Source organism: Thamnophis sirtalis, unplaced genomic scaffold, assembly GCF_051295495.1.
Source record: "Thamnophis sirtalis isolate CommonGarterSnake01/CBP01778 unplaced genomic scaffold, rThaSir2_p1.2 scaffold_1, whole genome shotgun sequence".
In the NCBI taxonomy this organism is placed as follows: domain Eukaryota; kingdom Metazoa; phylum Chordata; class Lepidosauria; order Squamata; family Natricidae; genus Thamnophis; species Thamnophis sirtalis.
This window is the reverse complement of record NW_028261381.1, coordinates 142,160,186-142,177,311: the sequence shown is the minus strand read 5'-3', so window position 1 is coordinate 142,177,311 and position 17,126 is coordinate 142,160,186. Positions and strand designations below refer to the sequence as shown.

At 38.7% G+C, this 17,126-nt stretch overlaps 1 protein-coding gene across 2 annotated transcripts; it reads right to left on the bottom strand.

The window, feature by feature from the left end:
• Positions 1–839: 839 nt before the first annotated feature.
• Positions 840–15,583, bottom strand: YY1 (YY1 transcription factor). 2 transcript variants are annotated; one of them, XM_014057044.2, is made up of 5 exons: positions 14,567–15,583; positions 4,602–4,764; positions 3,886–3,946; positions 3,002–3,160; positions 840–2,030 (listed from the first exon to the last, which is right to left on the bottom strand). In XM_014057044.2, the coding sequence occupies exons 1-5, from the start codon at positions 15,279–15,281 to the stop codon at positions 1,848–1,850; spliced, it is 1,281 nt and encodes a 426-aa protein (XP_013912519.1). In that variant the 5' UTR covers positions 15,282–15,583; the 3' UTR covers positions 840–1,847. The 2 variants fall into 2 exon arrangements, with proteins under 2 accessions (XP_013912519.1, XP_013912520.1); XM_014057045.2 differs by having other exon boundaries at positions 4,602–4,752.
• Between the last annotated feature and the right edge of the window lie 1,543 nt (positions 15,584–17,126).

The window sequence follows — 17,126 nt, the reverse complement described above, 5'->3', positions numbered from 1 at the left end:
ATTGATAAATGTCTTAGTCATGCCACATTTTATCTCTATTATTTTATGTGTAAGGGCAAGTACCACCATTTGACTTGAACCAACTGCTTAATAGCATTAATTAGATGTCCATCTAGAAGACCATATCCTTTCCACTACAAAAGCAGTAATGTTGCCAGAATTATGGACAAAAGGAAGACAATAAAAATTATCCAAAACATTTTTTTAATATAAAGAACGTATTATTTCCTTAACCCAGAAATTTGGTTGGCTGGTTATAAATTTGGTGGTTTTTTTTAACAATAGACATGCCCTGCATAGAACAGCTATTCTATTGCAATTCAATCCAAAGTATTCTAATGCCAAGTTCCAGCTTTCATCTGAGAACTCTCAATTACATTGATATGTTAGAATTCACAAGCCCAGTGCATCATACCATACAATTGATACCACCTTACCTTGAAGCAACAGCATTCCATGAATTACCCTGTCCCACCGTTCACTGATTGCAGGGAATATGGGTATATTCCACAGTATTTGCTAGGAAATAATGATCTGTTGAAAACATAATCTCCTTTTCTCTTGCAATCATCAGATCTGTTCTTGAAGGTAGAGACCCTGTGGAGCATTATCTGAGAGGTTGAAAGTAAAATAAAAGGAATGGGAAATAACACAGCAAATGTTTGCTTACGTAATCCTGGAAGGAATCCAATAAAACTTGAAATTTTACTTCAGGAAAATCCATTATTATCTGGATAAACCAGAACTCCATACTCTTTTAATGGAATACTATGCAGAAGACAAGCACACTTACATTTTTTTTAAAATTTTAAAAAAATCTAATTGAATGCAAAAACAAGTAAATGTAACTTGAGTTTTATTTATCTTCTAATTTCTGGGAGGTTAAAGAACTATAATTTGTTTTGGACAACAGAAGAAAATAGGCTGTGCTTACAGATAATTTTCTGCCATATTCTTCAGGACCACTGTTTTATTGTTGCCCACTCTATTACACGGGATGTACATATCAGGTGTTGTTAAAAGGTCAGTGCCTGTACAATACATTCTACAACTGAGCACCACTTTCCTTAACTGAACAGGCAAAGAGAAAGTACACGGAACATCAGCATCTGGCAGTATTTTTCCAAAAAAAGAGACTAAAATGGGTTTAAGTTGATTAACACTATTAAATCACATCTAATATTTGTTACTACATGATTTCATTACAGCTATACGATACAATTATACAAAATGTGTTAACATCAAAGAATACAACCAAAAAAAATTTAAGATAGCAAACAAAACCTATATAACTTTTTTTTAATCTTTACAGGAAAATACTTTTGAAGTATGCATGTAACTGCCCATTCTTTTAAAGAAAATCTACTGCAAGCAAAGTTATCAACCTCCAGAAAAAAATCACACATAGCATTACTAAGCATATCCCCAAAAAGTGTACAATATGCACACTTTGAAAATACAAAATTAAAAAATTGTAAGCAACAGGTGAGCATCATATTTATAACAATGTGAAAAGTCCAATTTTAGCACTGTTTGTAGAAAGAACTTTCTTTGATGCAAGTCCATGAATTGTCTGTCTCTTCCAGGTAGGATCACACTTTACAAAAACATCATGCTCTTGAAACCAAATTACAGAGCAAAATGGAGCATTGGAGCAATGCTGCCTTAAAGTTTATTTTGCTACTTTATCAAAAACAAGTCCCTTAGGCATGTAAGGTTCATTTTTTTGTGTGTGTTTTTTAAATTCTTTCCTAGAAACAATATACAAAGGGGAAGCTTATTTATTTTCAACCATTCTCCTGTAAGGTAAAAGATGTTTTGAGTTCAAGAGCTTTCTTCTTGCAGTTTCACTGGTTGTTTTTGGCCTTAGCATGTGTTAAGATATGAGATTTCAGATTAGTTGATTGAGCAAACTTCTTATTACAGCCATCAAAAGGGCACACATAGGGCCTATCTCCAGTATGAATTCGCACATGTGTGCGTAAATTGAAGTCCAGTGAAAAGCGTTTGCCACAGCCTTCAAATGTGCACTGGTGAAAAGAAAACACAAGAAATTAGCAACTTATTTACAGATTTCCACTTGCAATATTAGATTTACATGAAATAAAGGTTCTATTCTATAAATTCCAAATTGGGTCTTTGTTATTTATAAGTAAGTTCCATGAAATTGGAAATGTTCACTTGTGCTGTTGAACAGCAAAGAAATACATAACTATATCATCTTTGCAGAGAGATCACAAGATTTTCTCTGAGATGGTACTACTTTGTATAATTCACTCCAAAGACAGATCTACCTAAAACCCTTTTCAGATATATTTCATCTAAGTCAAAACATGTGAACAAAACTTTTTAAAAAATTCTGATGGTCTATTTATAGTTCCATTTGTTAAAATATTCAGAAAGAATTGAGAATTTCTTTCCTTCTTTTTGCAATATAAAATAGGCAATATTTTTTAAAAATCTTATCAGCCTCATCTTATCTACTATCCCTCACTACATGGGTGATGGCCCATATTTCAGTCGGGGAATTAACAGATATTATTTAGAAAACATTAACTGGAATCTGATATATTTTAAATCATTTGAAACAAAATACTAAATTACCAATGAATTACCAATAAATTACCAATGAAGATTATCATGAACATTTTAACTTCTTACTACAACCATCCAGCTAACATCATCTATGTACATAAGTAAACGTTCAAGTAGCATCTTTTTATTTAAATATTATTTTTTAAAAGCATACTTCAATAGGAGAAATAATAGGAGAGCCAGAACATACTGATTAAAATATACTTTTTAATATTTCTCCAATTATCTTCTAAATACGCAAATTAGTTCTAAACAAATTCCTTTCAGTACTTCAACTGATATTATCTATCATACAATTTATCTAGCTTCAGAAATAAAACAAAAACAGAATACACACCAAAGAGAAACTAACTAGATTCTCATGACAATCTAGATGATTGTCTCATCTAGAATATTTGAAAGTTACCTGAAAAGGTTTTTCTCCAGTATGAACTAATTGATGCCTCTTTAGCTTTGAGCTCTCAACAAAGGCCTTTCCACATTCTGCACAGACGTGTACCCGAGGCCCATGAGTATGTAGATGCTTCCTCATGGCCGAATTATCCCTGAACATCTTTGTGCAGCCCTTCAAAACAAGTAAATTATTTAATTATCAAGGCATCCAAATATCAGAATTATCATCATCTTAATCCATATACACTGACTAGGCTTACAATTATACTGAACCAAAATATGGCTTGATTTTAGTATACTGCAAAGCCCAAGCATGGCCACTGCTGCCTATATGACTTAATTATGTATAAAGGGAGATTTTGCTAGGAAAATAATTCTACTTCCTTGAAAACAGGAATTAGAATTTTTTATATACTACAGCAGTTATGGTGAACCTTTTGGGTTTGGCATTTCAAAAATTTAGAAAATGGCTTACATAACTCTGCTAATGTGCCAGTGCTCCTCAAAGAGAAACATATTCTTTACATTTATTTTTTTTAAAAAAATACAGTCAAATCATGTATGGTGCTATGTATTATACAAAGAAACATTAAGTAACTACAAAAATGAAATGGAAGTATAAAACAAATGCATTTGGGTGGGTGGGTGGGTGTGGAACAATGGAGCATGCTTTTGAAAATAGTTGTCGTGTGATGGTGGCATGTTACCCAAAACATTGTGGTGTGTCACCTTTGACACATCATAGATTTATGATGACTGTAATATGCCATAGGATAAATTTAAACTACACTGCAAAATATTGGCAAAAAAAGTCCAGAACATAAGCAAAACATTTATGAAACTCCTATATTAAAAAGGTTCTTACTGAAATAAATTGCTCAAAATCGCTTCACTCACTTTATGAGGACATGCTATCGTTCTTGGTGCATCATCTTCTTTGATTTTTCTTGGTTTCATTCTTACAAGAAAAAAAGAAACAAACATTGATCGTTGAATAGCAGATATCTTCTGTTATACATCATTATACTATAATGCTATTGCTTCTTGATGAACTGCCTTTAACTGCTTTAATTAAGAAATTTAACAATTTACAATTCAGATTCTATGAGATAAGAAAAAGCTGCCAAGTTTGGTTCAGTTAAAAACTCAGAAGTATACCGAGAGGAACAATATATGATTTGAGGACAGTAGGACTGACGTAGAATTAACTGCAGAAATGGTTACTTAGCAAGTGATTGTAAAACTAGACAGTAGTTTTTGCTTTGATGTGCTTGTTTTAATATTAACCACCTCTTGATGGACATTAAAATCAGATATATAACAGGAAATAATTAAAAGCCTGAGAATTTGAGACCTTTCAAAGACCAACCACAAAGTATCTACCCAACCAGAAGTGCAATCTAGAGACTGGGGCAGCTAGTCCAGCCAGCAAACATTAATATTTAACATCTGTGAATTATTCTGAACCTTCTGTGAATATCAAAGTGATTATCCCTGTATTGAAATTATATCTCTGCATTGAAACAATTCAGCGATTTTAATTGATAACAGAAAAATCACATATTGCTCAAAATAGGAATAATTATTTGTTAAAAGAGTTTTAGAATACCAACCTTGCAAATTCAGCCAATTGTTTAGGATCAGAAAGATCAATCCCAGGTATTCCTCCAGGTGGTAGCTTCTTTCCCGTCATGTATTCAGAGTAGTCAGGAGGGGAGTTCTCACCAATGATCTGTTCTTCCACCACAGTCTCATGGTCAATGTCTTTTTTGTCATCTGCAATAATTAGAGAAAACTGAATTTTGATTTAACATCCACGAAGGACGACACTGATAGTGTGGAAAATGTTTCTTAGACAATGTTTGTACTAAGAAACAAATTCAACTATTTTTTAGACAAAAATACAAAAATTTACACTTAATAAGTTATATATATATATATATATATATATATATATATATATATATATATATATATATATATATATATATATATATATATATATATATATATATATAATCAATCATCCATTTTTAGAAACTAATTTCCTTAAAAGCATGCATTATGAATTATTACATTTAACATTTGATACATAATTATTCCAAATGCACTGTAACTAAAGCGAGACCTCTTTTGCAGAAAAACTTTTTTAAGATATCATAAGAATCTATATATTATAATCTTTGCTATTTATCTTAATTCAATCATGCATTTACAAAGCATTTTCTCCCTTAACTATTCAAAAAAATTTCTGAATACTTGTAATTAACACCAAAAAACCCCAGTCTGGCAAGATATGAATAAAACAACACACACATTCTTACTATAATTAGGCCAACTTAACATCTGTTGCAGTAACTTTTAAAAATATATTTGAGCAAAATTTCTCCGGCAATTTGTCTTCCTTTTATTTTTTATTTTTCAAATAAACATATTTAAAAAATAGTTTCCACTAATAAATTATCAGAAGCTTATATTGCTAAATCAGGTGAAGTTTTCAATCTTTCTTTCAATGAGGACTCAAGTAGCTTAATAAAGACTAAATAATTCCAAATTTATATATTATTTTAATAGATATGCTAGGATAACTAAATTACAAAATTTTGATGTGTGCACGATGTGTTGGTGTAAATAGATAATACAAAATGAGATGACTCTCTGTCCACTACCTTGAAAGATCCAGCAGCAGATTGATAGCTATATAAATTTGTCATAAATATAATTCTATACTGCCCGTAGTTCAGAAAGAAAAATAGTTTGTAGTAGGATGGATGGAGGAAGATTTTAATGGAACACAGTATATAATCAAACAAAGAATATAATCTGACTTTCATTTCCAGCTTTGTTTTGTCCCATTAGGATTTTGTTATTCACTTTGGTTTATAATTATTCAGGATATAGTCACTTAGATCACTAATTTTAAACAGCTGTTTTCCCTCTATTGTGATTGTACAAATAATCAATTTCCTTTAATTCCATATGGATGAGGAGACTAGACATTGTTCCTGGTTCAGTTCTGCTCTCTAGGCAAATGTATAATCCAATTAAATGAGATACAGAACTCATACTAATGTAAATGTTCACATGAAGTATTTACAAATCATATTTACATGGCTGCCACCTGACAGAATGTGACTCTGGGCAGTGTATAACAAAATCATAACAATATTAGAACATAATACCATTAAAAACATTTAAAGTTATTATTAAAAAAACTAAGAGCCACCTCAGCAGAGCACTATTCCTTTTAGACTCAGGCTTGTTTACACAGCCACATTTTGGGGGATTTCTGGAAGGATGGCAGAGAAATGGCCAATCTCACCTGGGGAGGGGATGATATTCCACAGGGCGGATACCACAGTAGAGAAGGCGCACCACCTGGCTCCTGTCAGATGTTAACTCCTTAGTGGATGGGACCCACAACATATCTCTTCTGCTGGATCTAATGGGATGGACAGATGTATCGGGAAGAGGCAGTCTCTCAAATAACCTTGCCTACCATCATTTAGTGTTTTAAATCCACCTTAAATTGGATTCAGAAACTGGCAACCAATACAGCTTGCAGAGCAGAGGTGGAAGGTGGGCCATTCTAGAAGTACACATAACTACATGCACCACTGATTCTCTGCCACCTGAAGCTTCAAGATACACTTCAAGGGTAGCCTTATGTAGAATGCATTACAACAGTCTACTCAGGAAATTACTGGGGAATAACTAACCATGAGTAGAACTTCCCCATCAAGAAACAGGAGCTACTAGAGCACAACATAATTTGCTTAACAACTGCTTTTCCTAGCAATGCAATGTAAGCCGAAGATGACCTGTGGGCTCATATTTCCTGAGAATGGCTCACTCTCCATTTCTCGCTATACCTTCCCATGACCATTTCCACCATAATATTCCCACCTATCCAGTCTCGTGAAAGCCCAAACATTACCCAATCCAACTCATCCGATGCCCAATGCCAGAAGTCTCCTCCTGTCCTACATCCCAAAGAATGAGGGTTAAGTCCCTTGAGACACTACAGTCCTAGCTCTCAGTGCCATCAAGATACAGTCATTCCTTCCCCAGCTGTTCTCATCAGACTCCTCAGGGCTCTCTACCATTCACACACTCTCTGTCTCTTGTTCTCAACCCAGGGGAGATAATTAGTGCCTCCGTGGGAAATAATATTCACCGTCCTTGAGAAATGAGGCTATGCGGCAAGTCACTGACGTTTATTGTCAGAGATTGCATCCTCCTCTGTAGATTTGAACTTTGTCCACAAAAAGAGAACATAAGCAAACTTTCTTTTATGAACAGTTCTCAGACTTGGAGAATGTGTGCTAAAGCTTCTACCAATTTCAATAACCCTACATCTCTTCGCTTTTTAATTGGAGCTTGAAAATGTGGGCATTGACAAAGAAAACTAGAGTCTGAGGCAGAACTGCACGCATTAATCATATTTGACACATGTTGGAGAATTTGGTCTGTTAGGACTTATCAAACTCACTGGTCAAGGATTATTCCTGCATTGCAATGAGAAGATAGGTGGAGGAATAGAGGTAGGGAGGTATAATAGCAAATAGAGAATCCACAGCAAGTAAGTACATATTTAAATTGGAAGAAAGATGCTAAGTTTAATTTTATGCTATGTGGAAGCTGAAGTTGTGAAGTAAAATTCCAATAGGCAGATGGTGGCATATAGATTTCCTATATGTTGTGCTTTGTACAACTTTACCAAGTACAGGAATTCAAATGAAATAATTTCTGGCAGATGGCTATCACACTTCTGCTATAACATATCCAATAAATGGAAGCCAATCCCCTCTCTGGTTAACTGCTCAACTATTAAACTATTATTGCTTTTAGGAGGACTTTGTTTTAAAAAACTTTTTTTAAAACTATCTGCTTTCTTGTAACTTAAATCCATTATTCCATGTTCTACTCTCCATAATGATAAAAGAATAGATCCAGGCCTTCATCTGTATGATATTCCCTGAGATATGTGAATGGCATCATATTCCCATATTCTGTCTTTTCACAAAGCTAAATCTTTTCAGCTACTTCAAAATTCTCTTCAAGGAATTAAAATTTAATTCCCCAATAATCCTCATTAGCATTTTCTGAATTTGTTTAGATTTTCTGAATACTTTCTAAAATTATGATACACAAGTTAAATGTTATTAATATAATGATGAAAGAATACAGAATGCATAGCCTTCTCCTTCATATCTCTCTGCAAATGACTACTACATCTCTAACCACTCTTTTTCATGCAGTTTTCAAGTGACTTTTATTTCTACTTAATTGTCACGAATACTTGACCACAATTAAGTAATTCACTAATCAGAACATCATGGGTGTTTTATCAGATATTCATCTGAAATTAAGATATGTTATAGCAGTCCTATTTCTACTAAAGTGGTTAGCTGGTCAAACAACAATCAATCAGATGTTAATCTCACAAATTTAATCTCACAAGAGCGAGGTAGTCCCATGGCAAGATGGGCAGTAGATAAATTTAATAATAAAAAAATCATGACAAATCTATTCATTGTTCTACATGCATGATTGGAGTGGAGAAATTTGGCTGTAGGACTTTTAGTGCCATCACCTCATGTAAGGTAACATAAATACAATGGTGCAGGAAGTTTAACTAGTTACTAACAATGTTGCAATCTATTTGGCAATCTATGTATGTAAAGTCAGAAAATAGTTATGGCATTTTACAAATCCCTATATTATAACTGATTTGACTGTTTGGGTATCCAAAAGCTACAATGTTTACTGCAAAGTAGTTAATATATTCTAGCAAAATCCAACAAAATCCCAAGCAGGTTCAAGTATCTATGCAGCTTTCCTCAATTTTCATGTTCAAAGCTGATACCTAATTATGAATCTCCCTACACTATGAGGGGATTATAATATAATGTCATATACAATACCAAGCCTAACATGTTTATATGTACTTAACTTAGTGTGACAAATGCATCTTTTACATACACAAAAATATATACTAGGTCTACGCTGGTCTATGCCCATTATGATTTCAACTGAAACAGCCAGTCTTCAATTAACGTTTGCCCTATTTAGTCACCATTCAAACTTACAACTGGCACTGAAAAAAATAATTTTATGAATAATCCTTGAAACTACAATGGATGCAGCATCCCACTACCATATGATCACCATTTACAACCTTCAAAGCTGGCTTCCAACAAGCAGTCAATCAGGAAGCCAGCAGAAATCACAAACTGTGGTTGTATGACATTACATTTAATGACTGTGGTTGATTCACTTAATGGCCATGGCAGAACTTGCAGCACCATCTTCCACTTAATGGCCATGTCGCTCAGCAATGGAGTTGCCAGTCCCAATTGTACTATGTGTATATCAGGTCACTAGAGCATATTCAACAAATAATCATTTTAAAATCATAACATAGTGTTACATACAAAACTCTGGAAGGCCCAGAACATCAAGGGGTAAGCCAGAGCAATCTGCCCTAATTCTAACAGTTGTACAGTGCACCTATTCTGAGCTTGGCAATCTTAAAATAGGACCATGAAAACTCCCAACTAAGTCACAATATTAAGATAAAAGCATGGCCAAATAGACAATACATTTTGCAATTATGATTATATATTCTGAATATTAACAGAATTCTATGAAATCCCTTGATGTAATTATTTGAAAATATAACACTACAGCAATTATATTAGTAATACAGAAATGGTTATAGTGTTTACAAGTTTCTACAATGGGAGCAGTAAAAAAAATAATTTGAAACCAAAGGGAAAGCCCTCTATCCAATAGGATGTCTAGGAAACAGCAGTGTATAAGAGCTAACTATTTCTATATACTGTGTGATCGGAAAATATTTTTTCAAATCAAAGGCCCCATCTCTACCTTATATGGAAACCAAAATGTTCATTGTCATTTTATAATACCCTACACATTTGATCAGAAACCAATATAATATTTGTAATATGCAATGTTCTTTGATTAATTTTAGGATTCATTCAAAATTAGAGCAAGTTAGGGTAGAATAAGTCCAGTATTGCACAGTGAAAATTATACAATATTTTGGTGTGCGTGTTTATTTCTATGATATTTAATAAATCATTAATTTTTAACTTGGGTACAGTCTAGTTTCCATTATTTCATTTTCTGTGTATACAACTACATCATGATAATCTCTCATTAGGCTGGATTCAGACTTAATTCCAATTTAAATCAACAGGATTTGAGTAGTAATTTAGCCCACTGATTTCAACAGAATGAAAACTTAAAACTAATCATACAGTACAATTCTATCTTGGAACATAATGTCTACTTAAAAAATGATCATTTTTCCCATTCCAAATTAAATTTATGGAAAATCCAACATGAAAAATTGAGAGACAATAACGATATGAAAAAATTGGTTGGAAGTAGAGTATGAACTTTGGATCAACAGATGATGAAGATGAATTTGTAACAAACGGTAACATACTTTTAAGTGTTATGGGACAAATATCATCTACCAGATATATAACTTAATGGCAATATTAGTAATTAAGCATTTGTTAACAGTATTAACAAATGCCTTTCAGTTTTTGAGATACCTGAGATACTAGAATAACTTGATAAATCCTTTAAAACAAAAAAAATCTATTGGTTTTTAGAAGTATTTGTCATCAAAAAATCAATTGGATATGCAGATATTAATAAATGAATAAAGAACTAGAAGTTCCTACATTGTCTAGAATAGGGATGTCAAACTTGTGGCCCAAATGCCTCAAGTACTGGCACACCCACCTACCCCCAGTTTAGCGAACGGGAAAAAAGTTGTGATACATCACGTGACATGATGAGTTTGACACCTGTGGTCAACCATCGACATAAGTCTTAACTTCTATAGCAAGACTGTCAATGGACCTCAAATTACAACTAACAGAACAAACAGATAATACTCAGAATTTATTCTCTGTGTAGAAAAGGACTGTCAAAACAGCACTTTGCTGGAGTTGTAGTAAGGATAATACTTCTTTAAAACTTTTTTTCTGTAATGTCCTGTACTTAAGTTTTGGGAGAAAAATGAATGCATTGGAAAGATAAATGCATGGATCTGTTTATTTAATAGATTGAAGACTTGACTGTATTTGCCACTTATGAGTAGATTTCCTATGGACATAGACCCATGATGGCGAACCTGTGGCACGTGTGCCATTTCTGAAGGCATGCAGGTGTTGCTGTTAGCTCCAGTTCACATGCGTGTGCTGGCCAGCTGATTTTAGGCCTTAATTTTCCACTGTTTTTTGCCCTTCCGAGGCTTCAGGAAAGCCTCCTGAAGCCTCCAGAGAGAGAAAAAACAGCCCAATGGGCTACCCGGAAGTCAGCTCCCAAACTTCTGGTTTGCATATTGGACCATTTTTTCGCCCTCCATAGGCTTCTAGAAAGCTTCTGGAGCCTGGGGAGGGTGAAAAACGGACCTACCGAGCCCACCGGAAGTTGGAAAACAGACTGTTTCCAGCCTTCGGAGGGCGTTGGTGGGGAGGCAATTTTTGCCCTCCTCAGGCTCCAAGAAAGCCATGTGCACATGCGTGGGGCAGCGTGGTGGTGGTGGTCATGCGCACATGTGCAGGGGGGCACAGCATGGGGGCATTAAATTATGGGGTGGGGATGTGAGCACGTGCACACTTTTGGCATTTGTGGCGAAAACGGTCAGCCATCACTGACATAGACTTTGTATAGACAAGTATAAATATAGAACTCATTTATATAGTAAGTTAAAATGGTTGTGTGTGTGTGTGTGTGTGTGTGTGTGTGTTTGAACATTTGGATTAGTCAAGTATATAGAATAACTTTTTATTGTTATATGCATTTTATTGTATTTGTCCTTTTTTTTCTTAGAGCATTTTTTATGTATTCTTTCCTTTTGACAATGTTTACATAGTACTTCCATCATTGTTACCATTGTGTTTTGTTCTCAATTAAAAAATAAAAAATAAATTCAAAAGTACAATTCTATGTTTACTCAGCAAAACCTCTGAGCTTGTTGACGTTTTCTGGATTGAGAGGCCCTGTTTACTGTCCTAACCTTGTCACCTGTCATCTGGATTACTACAATGCAATCTACAAGGAACTGCTCTTGAAAAGCATTTGAAAGCTCCAATTGGTGCAGAATGCATCTGCACAGGTATCAATAAATGTTATCAATTATTAAGCACATATAACAACATTGTATCCCTCATTGGTTGCCAGTGTGTTTCTGAGTGTAATTTCATGGTGGTCATTTTAAAAGCCCTTCATGGCTTAAATCGCATGACCTGAGGGTCCATCTTTTCCTAGTTGTTTTTAACCATCCACTTGGACAGGATCCAGATCCTGTTGGTAGCTGGTGGGGCCCAGGAAATGTGCCTTTTCTACTATAGACCCTTCGCCTTAAGGAACATTCTCCCTCCAGAGATTAGAGTGGCCCTGACCCTGCTGATCTTTTTTGCAAAGCATTAAAAGACCTGTTTCTGTGCCAGAGCTTGGGGCACTGAGGGTGTAAAGGGTCCTATCTCATGGCTGTAATAACAACCAACAATATAGTACTATTTTCATTGGCTGCTGTGTGTTTTAGTTGTTATACCTAAGTTTTTAATTTAAGATTATTTGCTACCCAATGTTATTTGCTGAAATCAGTAGTTATACAAATAAATAAATAAAAATAAGCAAACGAAACAGATACGTTTTTCATGGGCAAGTATGCCTTGTGAATTATCAGTTTTTGCTTTCAAAACTAAGCAATTTCATTTAGCTTTAGATGAAACTATTAGTTTCTATTAGAACTATTAGAAACTACTAGTTTCTAAGCAACACAAAACTAGAGCATAAAGCTAATGTGAGCCACAAGGACCTTGGGCCCCTGGATGACATGTATTTGTAACGTAAAAACAGATTAAAAGAATTTCCTTTGCAGAATTTAGTAAGGACATAGGCCTTCAGAAATCCATGAATTTAAAAAAAGAAACTTTTCCCCCTTTTACCATTAATTATTCTATTTCTAGGGATTATATCAACCCATCAATTGTTACATTTTGACTTTTCAAACTATATATTATCTCTGAAACAAAACTAATGAATTTTAAATACTGATCTTAAAAAAATGCTTAAAATATCATAATATAAGCTGTTCTAATCAACCCAGTAGATATAGTGTGCTCAGAAAATAGAATTTCCTCCACTAAATAAGCTGCATTCTTTTTTGTGTTTCTGCTAAACATAAAATGAGAGGCTGAGAGTATGAGAATTCAATGCCTTTTTACACAGCTGGGAATCACAATAAAACTTAATTTTTTAAAATTACCCTTAATTTTATGCACTTAAAAAATATTTTTACATAAAGTCATTTAAGTTCTAAAAACCTGCAGGGTCTTCACAGTTGTCACTCAGCCTACCAAAACAGAGAAAGGGTGCAATGTCTTCCTCCCCTTACTTTACTCCTCATTCTAACCAGAGACAGAGTCGCTATCTAAAGCAGTGGTTCTCAACCTTCCCAATGCCCCGACCCTTTAATACAGTTCCTCATGTTTTGGCGACCCCCCAACCATTGGTCCTAAGACCATCGAAAATATGTGTTTTCCGATGGTCTTAGGAGACCCCTGTTAAAGGGTCATTCGACCCCCCAAAGGGGTCCCGACCCACAGGTTGAGAACCACTGATCTAAAGGTTTGAGGAAAGGAAAGTGGGAGGGGGGAAAAAGGAAGATGCCAGGAGGAAAAGGAAATGAGGAGGAATCTGCGAAGCAAACCGCTGCGAAGGCATGACTGCCGATGGGAAAGGAAAAGGGATATTTAGGAGGGACACCCAAAGGAAGACTTGGTAGAAGAAACCTGCGCGTTGAGAAGACTTAGAAGAAGAAACTATATTGTGAAGCTCGCCAGAAACAGCTGGATAAAACCTTAAGGGGGCGCCAAGAGATGTCGAGCAGAAGCAGCGGTTAAATAAAATCAAATCCGACTCAGTTGCGAGGAGAGACAGTGGGGGTGGGGGGAAGGCAACCGCCGGAGAGGCGAAGGCTGCGCGCGCTGAAGCGACGGCGGCAGGAAGAGCGCCAGAGCCGGCGAACGAGAAAGAAACAGGGAAGCAGGGAAGGCGAAGGAAGGAACGGGCCGCCGAGGTTCGCCGCGCGCCCGCCCCGCCCCCAACCTCCCTCCTCCTCCTCCTCTTCCCTCCCTCCTACTGCAGAAACTACGCCATTGCGGCCTAGTCCAGGAATCAGCCAGTGAGGGAGGGAGGGCGCGCGCGCGCTGTATCCCCTCCCCCCTCTGCCTGTCCCAGCGGCCATCTTGGCGGGGCCGCCGCCATCTTTCTTTCCCTTTCCCCCCCGCCCGAGGGAGCCGGGCAATCAGGCAGGAGCAGCGCAGACCCCGCCATCTTTTCGGGGGAAGCCGCCATACTTGCCCTGGCGAGATGAACATGGCGGCGCCCATCACACACATCCAAACATGGCCTCCCTTCAAAACAAAACGGGGGCAAGAAGCCTGCCGGGCACTGTCCGGGGCTCCCCAGACCTTCCCTAGTCCCCGCCGCAACGTGCCGGACCCGTCCAAGCTGTTCTACTTACCCGAGGCCCACATGGTGACCGAAAACTCCCCCTCCAGGGTCTTGATCTGCACCTGCTTCTGTTCCCATTTCCTGGCGCCGCCGCCCCCTTCGGCTCCGCCGCCGCCTCCCGTCAAATAACTCTTCTTACTGCTCTTCTTGCCGCTCCCGCCGCCTTTCTTCACCCGGCCACCGCCAGAGGAAGAACCTCCGCCCGAGCCGCCTTTACTACCCGCGGCCGCCACGGTGACCAGAGTCTGCTCGATGTACTCATCCTCGCCGGCCGGAGCCGGCACTGGAATGAGAATCTGGTCCTCGAAGCCATCATCGGCCCGCAAACCGTCCGAGTCGTCGCCTCCTACCACCTCCTCGCGCGTCTGCACTAGGATCACCTCCTGATGGTGCGGGTGGTGGTGCAGGTGGAGCTGGCCCCCGCCGGCCCCGACTCCCCCACCACTCGGGTCGCCGTCGGTGACCAGCGGCTGCAAGGCGATCATGGGCGGGTGGTGGTGATGATGGTGGTGGTGGTGGTGGCGGCGGTGGGGCGGGTGATGAGGGCCGCAGTCCTCGCAACACTCGTCGTCCTCTTCATCGTCCTCGTCCTCCTCGCCGCCCACCACAGTAGTCTCAATAGTCTCCACTGGGATGGTCTCCACCTCGATCTCGTGCAGTTCCACGATCTCGGCGGGCATTTCCGAGCCATCTGTGGCAATGTACAGGGTATCTCCTGAGGCCATGGTGGCTGAGCCGCCAGCGGCGGCGGCGGCGGCGGGCCCAAGCCTAGCACAGGGCCTCGAGTCCACTCCTCTGCCCGACGTCGGTGGGACTCAGGCTTCTCTGGCTTTCCTTCCTTCTCTTCCGCCGCCGCCTCCTCCCCCTTCCACACAAACACCACCAGTTCTTCGTTAGGAGGGTGGGAGGGAGGCAAGCAGGCAGCAGCCTCAGCCGCCGCCAAATCCCGCTTGCGCCGCCTCGCGAGACTACCGCCGAGAGATGCAGACACCCTAGGTCTTCCTCACCCGCCATCCACACCCGCGAAGGCCGCGGTAGCCGCCGAGACACGCCCCCTCCTAGCCTTGGGCCAATCGCAACCCTCGGCTCGATTTAAGGACAACGCTCCTCGAGCAAACTCTCCGGCTTCACCAACTGGCAAACGGGCCGGTTACTTCGGGACCGCCCCTTTTCTTCCTGAGCGCGACCTATCACCATGAAGTTGAGCAGATCAGCCCTGCCCCGCCGATTCCACTTAGTTGGCTTCTGGGAGGGAGGGAGGGAGGGAGAGCCGTTGTTCCTGTGGTCACGCCCACTCTTGTAAATGAGCCGTGAGAGAAAGTTCCCGTCGGCGTTGGCGGGTGCCGGTCTCTTCCGCTGCCTTTTGCGCCGGGAGGTTCGGGAATGCGTTTTCTTTTCTCTTCGTGTCCTGAGAGCTTTTGTGGCTGGGTTGATTGGTTTACGTGGGGGAGCAAGACGGGTCGCCTCGGCCTACTTGGGGACTTGAAAAGGGTGAAAGTTAGCTCGTCTTCAGCTTCCTGGTTGTTGTTTTAGGTAGTCGCGAGAGAAAAATGCGGTATCGCCCCTGACGATTTTCTGTCATCTTAAATTTGGTTCGTCCAAATTATTTTATTATTATTTTTCTGCCGGCGGGGCCTGTGGAATCTTGCTTTTCATGATCCCAAACAAACGCAGTCCGGGTTTGCGCAACACCCTACAATGGCTGAGTTTGTGGGTCCTTGGGTTGTGCGAAATGAACAAACGGAGGTTCCTTAATAGACTACAGCTCGGTTAGCGACGATTTACGCGTGGCGCGAAGAAGGAGGTTTCTTTTTCCGTGAAAGAAAAGGGGACTTGAGGTAACGAAGAGACCACCGCCCCTCCCCCCTCCGACCACCCGCAGGACCGGCGCAGGGTTTCCTTATCCTCCCTGTTTTGCTCTTCGGGCTCTTCGTTTCAGGGATCCTCTGAGCTGACGGGGTTCCCACTCTGTTACTCGATGCGTTGCGGTATGGGAGAGGCATGTTTCTTCTAAGCTTTTCATACGGAATGTCATTTTTCCCTTTTGGGTAAAGGGCAATTAATGTTGCAACTTGGCTGGTTACTGTAACGTACATCCCATATCGCTGAGTGCAACTGTCATTAAATGTTTACTCAATGTTTACCTTTACTTTTTGTTGTTGTTGTTGAAACCTTAATAGGAAAATAAGAATAGTATTATGGATGTTCACAGAGTTCAGTTACTTCTAAAATAAGAACGACAACATTAAAAAAATCTAACAAATTAATTTGGCCTATATTACTGTGTGTGTTTAATTTCCAATAAAATCTCAGTGCAATTTCTGTGTCAAGTTTTTGTTTGAAATCTGTGAGTCTTCCGTGCAAATAGTAAGGTAACTGGATGAATATATGTTAAGGAAGACTTAAAGAGATCTTCAGTGAGAGCAAGCTAGAATGTTAGTTTTAAAAAATATATCTCAAAAGAAGACAATGGCAAATAATTCCTCATATTCACAAGAAAGCAAACTAGATGGGCAAAGTCCCTAGGAGCTGAGTTTGACTTCAAGAACATTCTACATTTTTATTTATCT

Excerpts from the sequence above, each read along its gene's own strand:
- YY1 (XM_014057044.2), bottom strand. The coding sequence starts at position 15,281 with ATGGCCTCAGGAGATACCCTGTACATTGCCACAGATGGCTCGGAAATG. Across the intron at positions 4,765-14,566 it reads GGTCACCATGTGGGCCTCGG|ATGACAAAAAAGACATTGAC; the intron begins GTAAGTAGAACA and ends TAATTATTGCAG. Across the intron at positions 3,947-4,601 it reads CAATTGGCTGAATTTGCAAG|AATGAAACCAAGAAAAATCA; the intron begins GTTGGTATTCTA and ends TTTTCTTGTAAG.